This window comes from Elephantulus edwardii, unplaced genomic scaffold (assembly GCF_000299155.1).
Source record: "Elephantulus edwardii isolate Elephantulus edwardi_28Jun2011 unplaced genomic scaffold, EleEdw1.0 scaffold00007, whole genome shotgun sequence".
In the NCBI taxonomy this organism is placed as follows: domain Eukaryota; kingdom Metazoa; phylum Chordata; class Mammalia; order Macroscelidea; family Macroscelididae; genus Elephantulus; species Elephantulus edwardii.
In genome coordinates, this window is record NW_006399757.1 from 25,590,038 (window position 1) to 25,601,620 (window position 11,583).

At 39.0% G+C, this 11,583-nt stretch overlaps 1 protein-coding gene across 1 annotated transcript in view; it reads left to right on the forward strand.

Moving 5' to 3' along the window:
* Positions 1–9,308: 9,308 nt before the first annotated feature.
* STK31 (serine/threonine kinase 31) overlaps positions 9,309–11,583 on the forward strand; it is a 123,024-nt gene continuing 120,749 nt past the window's right edge. The window contains 3 exon segments of the mRNA XM_006880302.1: positions 9,309–9,358; positions 10,407–10,453; positions 10,542–10,594. Of these exon segments, the coding sequence (XP_006880364.1) occupies positions 9,309–9,358; positions 10,407–10,453; positions 10,542–10,594 (150 nt within the window).

Below are 11,583 nucleotides of genomic sequence, written 5' to 3' on the forward strand. Positions count from 1 at the left end.
TGCAAAGAAAACTGTGCACAACCTCAGTAGTTTTTCTATGAAAGTTAGCCTTTTTAAAAGAAAAAAAAAGGAACCCTGAATTGTGGTGTAAGAATATTTGGATTGGTGAGCCCAAGAATTGTGAACTTCCAGGTTTCCTTGAATTTCTGGCCTAGCAGAAGTAGCCTCCTCCTCTTAGCTAGAGGGAAGCATTGTACCCTCACCTGGAGATACTGCAGACTTCAGGTAGTTGCATTGCAGGATGACCCTTTTCCTTTTCAAGACACACTCATTTTTCTCATTGATTCCCAACTGATAACAATTCGGTCAAGTCTCGGTATACCCATATAGGAAAACAGAGTCTATTTATCTAGGTTCTACTCAGAACAATCTGCAGATTCTAGATAACAGGCGTTTACAGGAACCCCAGAAACATTCTGAGAGTAGAACCCAAGGGTGTTGGATCAGGTAAGAGAGACTGGGGATGGGATCTAATACTCAATAGAAGATAGTTGCATACCAGCAATCATTTATGACCCAAGCTTTAATGCTCCAGCAAGGATAGCTGAAGTAACTCCTAAAATGCAGCTAAGATGACTCTTTAAAATTTTTTTTAAAAGATATATTGAAGGTGATATACTGAAAACCCACCGGAGGGTCAGCTATGGGTTGGTTCTGATTCCATGGTACACAACAACAACATAGGAATTCTTTAGGAAGCTCTAACCTGTATGAGATAGATTGATACAGTTTCTGGGGCAATGGGCGTTGGTGTGTTAGAAATTATGAGACTGGTTCAGGACAGGGAATGGTTCAGAGCTGCTGCACATAGGGTCTCTATAGGTTGCAGGCGACTCAATGGCACATAACAACAGCATACTATATTGGTTGTTTTTATTTAAGCCTCCTGTTTAGAGTTAAGAAGACCATGGGGAGGGCCTTTATATTTAAAAGTCGGTTGTATTTATATTTTGGAGGAACATTCTTCTAAGTGGTACAGTACTCTTCTGTCAATATGCTCTACTGAGGTAACCTGGGGTTGCTGTGATGCTAAACTTTGTGTCATTGTAGTGTCAAATGCCTTAACCATTACCCATGGTGGACAGTGTTTGGTGGAGCTCCCAGTTTAATATAGGTTTGGAAGGAGGAGCAGTATCCACTTCCTAAACAACATGACTCTGGAAACTTTATGAACTTCGAGAAACGATAGTTATAGAAAAGCTTCAGGTCTTTTGTTCGTAGGGTCATTATGAGTCGTGCTCGACTTGACAGCAATCAACAACAACAACATCCATACTGAAGGTGTGGTGGCAATACCATATGTTTGGTGGTTGAACTAGTGTAGAGGAAAGGGTCAAAAGGTTTGGGGAAATGGGAATGTAGAAAGGAATTAATAAAACTGAAGAAGCTGTTTTCCCTGGGAAGATCCAGATTACACCAATCATCAAAGCAGTAAGAATGTGATGATGAGGGGCTTACTGATGTATTTGAGAAGCTTGGCAGGTCTGACCTCTACAGGCTAGGAATTACAGTAGGAAACTCAGTCTTGGTTCCTGGCTCCCTGTTATCAATGTAGATAATGCAAAATGAGCACAGGATATGAACAGACACTTCAAAAAGACATTCAGATGGCCAAAAAGCACATGAAGAAATGTTCAAAATCCCTAGCTCTAAGAGAGATGCAAATCAAAGCAACTATGAGATGTCATCTCACCCCAGTAAGAATAGCAAAATTCAACAGAATAGCAAACAACAAATGCTGGCGAGGTTCTGGAGAAACTGTTGGTGTGAGTGTAAAATGGTGCAACCACTCTGGAAGGCAGTATGACCCTTTCTCAAAAAGGTGGAAATCAAGAGAAATTTAATAAAAGAAAACCACTTATTACACAAATGAGATACTTGTACAATAAACCAGACAAAATTTTTGCAAAATTTTCACACAGAAAAATAAACAAAATCATGCTGACAGAGATAAAAAGAAGACCTAAATAAATGGGGAGACACACTGTATGCACAGATTTGAAAATACAATATTGGTAAGATGGCCATTCTCCCCCAAGTTGATCTGTATGTTCAGTGCAACCCAATATAAAGATCAGCAGAGTCTCTGTATATGTGCAGAAAAGATTCATCTAAAATCCATAGGAAATTGCAAATATAAAACAATTTTTAAAAAAGAACAATTGGGACCCTGAACCTTGGAGCACATCATACTGAGTGAAATACCTCAATAATAAATGGACAAATACTGCATAGCACCACTGTTATAGAACAGGTCTGACATGGGAGATTGGAGAATAATAGGATAAGAGTGGATAGATAGTGACCATTGTATTGCAACGGATGAACTGTTTAAAAGGAATATATGAAAGGAATATATGATTAGGTGTTATACATAAAAAAGCCCAAAATGAGAGGTACTATCATTTTGAAGAGGACTGAGGTGGGGGGGAAAGGTAGGCAATTATGCAACAATAAATGAATATTAAAAAAGTAAAAGGGAACTGGGAGAGAGGAAAGGGAGGGAGAGGAGGTAAAATGTGAAACAATGAATGAATAAAAATCTAACTTCTCTGTAAACGCTTGTTAAAATAAAAATAAAATTTTATTTTAAAAAACCCAACAGTTGGTGGGCTTAAGGGCTTAGAATAGCTGTCTTTAAAATTTCCTATAAGGGTACAATTACCAACACAGCAGTATTAGTAAATAAGTAAATAAATCAATGTAATAAAATAGAATCCAGAAATAGTTCTACCTACATAGGATCAATTGCTCTTTGATGATGTTGCAAATAAATTACTGGAGAAAATTTGCAAGTGATGGAAAATTTGAATAGCTGTATTCAGACACTTATGTTCACATACAAAAATTATAAAACCAAACTATATAACTAAATGGAAAACCTGTTGTTGACTTAAAGAGACTAATGTGACGCCCAAAAATATGTCCCTTATAATCCTTTGAGCCTGGAACTAAGCTTTATGGTTCAACTTTCAATCAAACGATAGATATGCTTAAAAAAGGAACAATAACACCAGGGAGGTACTCACTCTTAGAAACGATCAATCTTACAAGATGAAAAGGCAGCATTTGCCCAGGAAGAAAGCTCAGAAGGCAGGAAGGCTAGAGGGAGGAATGGTAGGGAGAAACTGGAAAATGTTGCTATGATGTAGAATCTGTGATTAATGTCCTAAAACAAAACCTGTATGAATTGTTGAACGGAAAGACAAATTACTCAGTAAGGTTTTAAACAAGTAAAATCTCAATACGTAAAATTTCTAGAAGAAAATGAGAAAACTTTTGTGAGTTGGGTAGTCAGCTATTTCTTAGATAAAGCACAAAAGCACTATCTATAAAAGACAAAATTGGTAATTTGGACTTGATAGAATAAGGAAGTTCATTCTTTGAAATGATCTTTTAAGGAATGAAAAGCCCTAATCTGGGAAAAAATTTTGCAAATTTGAAGGACTTGTTTCTACATGTATAAAGAACTGTCAAGCACTTAATATAAAAACAATTCAATAATAAAGAAAATATTTGGTAAGCTCTGGTGGCCTAGTGGTAAGAAGCTGAGCTGCAATCCTGAAGGCAAGCAGTTCAAATTCACCAGATGTTCTGCTGGAAGAGGGGCTATCTCTTCCTGTGCCAGTCGAATCCAATTCAATGGTACACAACAAGAAAAAAAAAATTTGGAAAATATACTTCACCTAAAAAGGCATAGAGATGAAAACTACATACATGAAGAGGTGACACAAACAACATTTTTAGACAGTAAAGAAAATGAAAACTCTAGGGCCATATTGCTACTTAGGCAGTTCCTGGGCTGTGAATAATAAGATCCTCTCCTAAATATATCTTCAGGTGGATTTTGTAGGTAAGTTGGAACAGGTACATATGGTCCTTATTTAGCCTTATTTTAGTGCAAAATAAAGTTCAAAGCCTTTAATAATTTAAAAACCTAGTGTAGCAAGTCAACATGTTTATAATGAATTTGTACAGATTTCAAGTACAGATTTAATTGTTTCAAAGTGAGGAAAACTTTACAAAACCTTAAAAGACAATTTAGGGATGTATCCTTTCTCCATACTTATTCAATCTGCACACTAAGCAAATTATTGTAGAAACTGGACTTTATAAAAAAGAATGTGGCATCAGGATTGAAGAAAGACTCATCAACAACCTGCCTTATGCAGATAACAATCTTGCTTGTGGAAAGTAAGGAAGGTTTGAGGATCTTAGTGCAGAAGATAAGGGACTATGGCCTTCAATATGGATTATATCTCAACATTAAGAAAACAAATATCCTCACCACTAGGGCAATAGGCAACATCATACCAGGTGGAGAAAAGTTTGAAATTGCCAATTATTTAATCTTCTATCCACAATCAACATCCTTGGTACAGCAGTCAAGGATATCAGGAGACATATTGCATTTGGCAAGTCTGCAGTCAGCAATCTCTTCAAAGTCCTGAAGAGCAACATGCACCTGATTCAAGCCATGGTTTCTCCAGTTACATGCTACACATCTTAGAGCTAGACAATGAAGAAGGATGACAGAAGAAGAATCAATGCTTTTGAGTTTTAGTGTTAGAGGAGAGTACTGAATATCCCTTATCTGCAAAACTGTCTTGGAGTTAGAGTGCTCCTTAGAGGCAAGGCTGGTGAAGCTTCAGTTCACGTCCTTTGGGCATGTTATTAGAAAAGGCTATTCCTTGAAAAGGGACATCATGTTTGGAAAGGTAGAGGGTCAGTGAAAAAGAGGAAGACCCTTAATTTGATGGACTGATACAGTGACTGCGACAATGGGCTCAAGTGTGCTGGGGAAAAGGATGATCCAGGCTAGGACAGGGTTCCGATCTGTAGTTTATTGAGTTGCTTTGAATAGTACTTGACTCGATGGCACCTAACAACAACAGCAAGAACAAGGACAAGTAGGTGGTGTCCATAAGCCGGGTGTAAGTAAGGGGCTACCTGTACATAAATATCTTAATAACAACAGCAAGACCCCCACGACTGGCATATTGGTGATGTTGTTCGTCTGTGCAGTCGAGTCGCCTGCAACGCATACTGACCCTATGGATAACAGCCTTAAACCCTGCTCTATCCTGTGCCAATCTTATTGGCTCTGACACATCCCATTACCCCAGTCACTGAATCAATCCATCTTATCAAGGGTCTTCCTCTCTTGTGCTGTCCCTCCACCCTCCCAAGTGTGACATCCCTCCTTAAGGACTGGTCTGCCTTGCAATATGTCCAAAGTATGCCAGACAAAGCTTCAGAATCCTTGCCTCCAAGGAGTAGCCTGGTCTCACTTTCTCTAGGACAAACCTGTTTGATATAAAGCACTGCCGTTAGGAATATGAAATTAGCAAAAATCTGGCAGGTTCAGTTCAATATGTTTATAAATAAATAAACCAGGTATTTACTCAAGAGAAATGAAAGCACGTGTCCATGTAAAGACTTGTACATTTAATCATAGCAGCTTTATTGAAATAATCCCAAATTAGAAACAAACGCCTATCAAAAGGTGGATTAAACAACAATGATTTAGTGGGTCAGTACTCTGCAATAAAAACAACAAAACGAAGAGGTCGCTGCAGGTCCCCACTGACCGGTGTGTTCGAGAGGCCCGCCCGGCAGGTTGGAGGCGGGGAGAGGCCCCGATGGCTCCCGCGGGGAGGAAGCGCTCCGCGAAGTCGCTGAGGGCTGACGCTGAGGGCTGACGTGGACGACCAGGTGGTGGGAGCCTTCGACTACGACAAGGACGAGAGAAAGAAGCTGAGCGGCTCGGAGGAGGACGACCGAGAAGGAAAGACTTTGGTAATTGATAAGCGTAGAAAGAAGAGAAGGTCTTTCCCACAAGTAACTGAAGAGGATTTGGGGGGTGAAGTACAAAATATGTTGGAAAGATTTGGAGCGGACATTAACAAGGCTCTTCTTGCAAAAAGAAAAAGATTAGAAATGTATACCAAAGCTCCTCTCAACAGCAGTAATCAGAACATTGAAAATATTTGGAAAACACAGCAAGAACAAAGGCAGAAGCTTAGTGAAGACTATAGTCAGTAGTTTCTCACTTGCTTTCATCAGTGGGAGCTAGATATACCGAAAAATAAGGAACAAGAAGAAAAACTAGTTAATGTATTTCGACATCAACCAAAGGTTTTTCAGCAATCTAGAATTGTTCAGAGCCAGAGACTGAAAACACTTAAACAGTTATATGAGCAGTTTGTAAAGAGTATGGAGGAAATGGAGAAGAATAATGAACACTTATTAACGGTGCACAAAGTGAACTAAGAAAAGAAATGGCTATGTTACAGAAAAAAATTATGATGGATACTCAGCAGCAAGAGATGGCAAGTGTTCGAAAGTCTCTTCAATCCATGTTAATCTGATGACTCTTTGGAGAAAGAACTTGAACCTAAGTAATATGATACAATTATAATATTAGCTAAGGGGTATATAAATCCTTACCGTGGTATAAAAATTCTAGATTACCACATCCTATTACTCATTATCTTGTATATTAAAAGCAAAACCACTTCATGTAAACCCTAAATAAATCTTATGTGAGTAGCAGCAATTCTAAAGCTGTTATGTGTCAGGCTCTCAGCTGTTGGTAGTACTAGAGAATATTTTCCTTCTTAATACTGTCAATTAACTTTAGCAGTAAAGATTATATAATTTCTAGATTTTGGCTTCAGTGGATTTTTACCAGTACCAAAAGACAGAAAGCACAAGTACGGGAGATTATATTGTTAAGGGGGAAAAAACAACAACAAAATATTTTTATATGTATTTTTTTGTACACATTAAGTTATAAAGCTAATTCTAATAAAAAGAGCTCAAAAGAAAAAAAAATAACAAAACAAAGGATAAAGCCCTCCAAAAGTTATAATGTATGACACAATGGATGAATGTAAAAATGGAGTTGAGTCAAATAACAAAATCCAGGCTATGGAGTGAGTGTCAGCTCATTGGTATTATATGAATGGCAGAGTTGAGCTGCTTTGTAGGGTTTCCCAGCCTTTAAATATTTTCAGAAGCAAACTGCCCCATCTTTGTCTTGAGGAGCCACTGGTGGGTTCAAACCATCAACTTTTTGGTTAGCCAGTCAAAGGCTTCAATGAAAATGCCACCAGAGCATGAGTGAGAGATACCAGACCAAAAAGACAACATGTACTCTATTAGTATTAAGTTCTAGAAAAGCAAGTTAACATATGGTGGAAGAAAATTAGTGATCATATGTGGGACAAGTATCCCAAAAGGGCATGAGAAAGCTTTTGTTGTTATGTGCCTTTGAGTACAGCTCATAGTGACTCTATGAACAACAGATCTGAAACCTGTCCTATCCTGCACCATCCTCGTTAGCTCCAACATAATTGAGCCATTGCTGCCATCACTGCACCAATCCATCTCACTGAGGATTTTCTTCTCTTATGCTGACCTACTTTTTCTAGCCTGATACTTCTTTCCAAGGAATAGGCCCTTGTAGCCACATGCCCAAAGTATGTGAGACAAAGCTTTGCTATTCTTGCCTCTAAGGAACACCATGGCTGCACTTTCTCCAAGTCTATATGTTTGTTCTTTTGGCAGTCCATGGAGCATTCAGTATTCTGCTGCAAAAAGCTTTTGAGGTGATGGAAACATTTTGTTATCTTGATGATGGGGATAATTTCACTTCTACATACATGTCTGTTCTTATAAAAACTTTCTTCCTCCCCTTTTTATTATTATTTTAATGAAAATTTATAGAGACTTTGGATTTCCATTCCTTCATTGTTGCACTTTTCTCCCTACCCACCCAGTTCACTCTTTGAAAAGTAAAAGAAAAATTCTTTCTTTGTTATACAATCCCTCCCCCCACATCCACTCCACTATGCAGCCTTCATTCTGGACTCCTGTCATGAAAATAATACCTAATCATATATCCTTTTTAAACACTTCTTTCCCTCATCTGTTTCAATGCAGTATACATAATTTATCCCATCTTTCTCAGTCTCCTCCCCAACCTAGATGCCAGTCCTATTTTACGACAGTGGAAGTATACAGTATTTGTCCTTTTGTGTCTGAGATATTTCACTCAGCATATTGTCCTCCAGGGTCACCCACTCTGCATAATATTTCATGAGTTCCTTGTTTTTCAATGCAGTGTAGTATTCCATTGTGTGAATATTCTACAGCTTCTCTATTCATTTGTTTGTTGATAGGCACTTAGGTTCTTTCCAACTCTGCTATTATGAACAAAGCCATGATAAACATTGGTGTGCATATATCTGCTTGGGTGGCAGTTATGGTTTCTTTGGGATATAGAAAAACTTTGTTATTGCCACTAAGTTGGAGCTGACTCTTAGTACGTTTTTGAAAGTTTTAGATTGCAAGGGAGATTACCCATCTTTCTTCCCTAGAACTGCCGGTCGGTTTGAAATACTCACCTTTAGGTTAGCTAGCAGTGCATCTCCCTATGGAGTAGTAAGCCAACTGTGGTTTAAATATGAACAGTTTATGCTATTTATACTTCAATTAAAAATTTACTGCACAAGCTTTGCTCAATATCAGGCTGTAACATCTTCATGCACTGGACAATGAAAGATCATTTTTCTTCCCCTTAGATGTGGTGAAAAGAAAACCTGCCATTATAGTAGGCTAAGAGTTAGTCTATGAACAGAATAGTGGCAGTTTGAACCCACCAGGCTCTCCAAAGAACGATGAGACAGTTTTATCCTATTAAGGGAGCTTCTCAAACTGGATGAAGGGTTGGAATGAATCACAATTTACAGAGAGGCAGTGAGTTTAATGTGGAAAAAAGCTGCAATGCTAGAGAGATGCAGATGTTAAAGTTGAGTTGAAAAATGCTTGTGAAGCCACTAACCTGAAACACTGTCACATACAAAAATAATTTCCCTTTCACCAATTTATAAAAGGAACAATTTTAGCAATCTTCTAACCTAGCTTTTCTTTTTTAAAAAGTAATCAGTGGGAGCCAATTAGCAAATAACCACAATTTTTCCTCTGCTGTGTTTGGCCACCAATTAGAATAAACAGGTTTCAGGTGCACAAAGCCTACAGCCGCTCCTGCCTTGGGGCAACAGGGAAGACGCCTACCCACCTAACACCTCTGACCAGTCTTCAAGCCTCAGTGTCTCAAGGCCTCGCCAGTGGGGGGCGGGACAATGCCTTAAACAGCCAATACCCGGATGAAGCATGCGCAGGCGCAATGGGGGGCTTGCGCTGGAAACATAGGCTGCCGCGAGGCGGTGCACGTGCGCAACGGGGCGAGGCCGGCGCGGGGGCTTATCGGCTGGCGGAGGGCGGAGGGCGGAGGGCCCAGCATGTGGGGCCGGGGTCACTTCACGAGCTCTTCAGTGGCGGAGAGTGTGAGGTCAGTAGTAGCCTTTGTGGCAGGTGTGATTGCGGGTGCTTTCACGGGTTGTATTTCCGTCGTTGGTGACGTTGTCGGTTTTCGGACCTGGGGCAAGGCCCGCTTTGCGGCCTCTCTGTGCCCCCGCGATGACCACCAAAGGGCGAAGGGCACCGCCGTTCCTGGAGCGGTGTCAGTTGGTGAACCTCTCTTGCAAAATAACTCCCTTGCTGGTGGAACTCGGATTCGGGGTGAAATTTACACTACTCCCCTTTCCTTCTGCAAATTCTTTGCCTTTGAAGCATCACAACCGTTATAGACTGTTAAGGAGCAGCTCATGCCCAATTATTATCAGCTCATGCCCAGTTATTATCAGTTCTGCTTGTGTAATCGAGATTTGGAGCAGTAGGAAACATCATTCGGTAATTGAGGCTTGCACGCGATAGATATGGCTTCAATTCCTTTATAGCCACTTGAGAAATAATTTTTCTTTTTCTGAAAGATTTAAAAGTTAATCTTGTACACAAGTTACCTGATAGTGTATGTGGAGGACTCTCCAAAATAGCTCCACTCTCCTTAATTACGTATTAATAAAAAAAAAACAAACACAAATTGAGAAGGTAAAAAGACAGTATTTTTAAAGTATGATAAAATGTACCACAATCCCAAAGTTTTAGCTTCTCTGTTATGGTTAGGGAAAAAGATACTTTGCAAATGTTACAGAGCCAAGAAGTTTGTAAAATTGTAAAACCTTACTGTGATTTTTGTTACCGCTTAATATTTTTTCGAATGCACTGAATAGAAGAAAAAGGTTTTCAAGGGTTCCTCCTCCAATATGGGTAAAATAAAAGAGTGAAAAGAATTTTAGAATGTGGTCAAAATGTTGCAAAAGCTATTGGAGTCTAGTTGGAGACGCCATATTTTTAATGTTAAGTGCCATTTAGTTGAGGAAGTTTAAAATTTGTAGTATTGTTTATGACAAAACTTTATTTTTGTGAGAATTTTAGCGTATTTGATAGTCTTTACTCATTGTTATCAGGTGATTTTTATAACCTAGTAATTCTTTTAGTTTTTCAGGAATTGTCAAAATGGATGATGATCCACTTTACAATAAAGGTACTGATACTAAAACTTACTTAGGAGTATAAAAGCTTGGTGATACTGATTAATTTCTAATTGTCTTTGTGTTGCAATTTGGTTCTAGTTGAAGATGTTGTTGGAAGTCATGTAGAAGATGCGGTAACATTTTGGGCACAGGTAAATAACAACTCTGTTGATTTTTCTTCCTCCCACCCAGTGATCCATGTTCTTCTCAACAAAAACAAATGAAAAACCAAACTCAGAAATATTTATCATTGTCATTACCAGTCCCTATTTGTTACTGAACATTCTTTAGTGTAGTTTTATTTTGAAAACAGATAGCTATATCTGGAGTTTTTCTTGATTAATGCTTCAAAGGTATAAACTCACTGTCTTGGCAGTCTAAGGTGTAGTGACCTACCATTTGCTTTTTGAGGCTGCAAAGTGTAATGGGAGGAGACTGGCTATCTTGCTTCCACTACTTTCTGAAGCATCCAAGCCCCTGCAGACATAGCAATCTCTACAGATTATACCACCAGAGTAATTGTTGTCAAGTGCCATTAAGCCAAATAGGAGTTTATGAACAGCAGACCCTGTCCTGTGCCACCCTCCTCATCACCTACGTTCTTGAGCCCATTACTGCAGTCAGTGTGTAAATCCATCTTGTTGAAGGTCTTCCTGTCTTTCCCTGACTCTCCACCTTTTCCAAGCGTGATGTGCCTTTCTAAGGTATAGCCTCTCCTAACAAATGTGCCCCTAAGTATGTGTGCCCAAAGCTGTGGCTTTGTCATCTTTGCCTCTGAGGAGTACTCTAGCTATACTTGGTTGTCTTTTTCTCCTCCAATTAAACTTGTTTTAATGGCTCTCAAAATTCTGTGACAAATTTTTGGTCAAGTTGTTTCCATTTAAGAATTACTGATTTTTTTTTTTTTTTTAAATATGGAACGCTTCACGAATTTGTGTGTCATCCTTGTGCAGGGGCCATGCTAATCTTCTCTGTATTGTTCCAGTTTTAGTATATGTGCTGCCGAAGCGAGCACAAGAAGTACTGATTTTAAAAACTAGTAACTTGAAATTGCCACAGGAGAAAGAAAACACATGGTCCACAAAACACTCCTTTCCTTCTGAAGGTTTACGATACATTGTTACCATTAACCAGTCTTTTT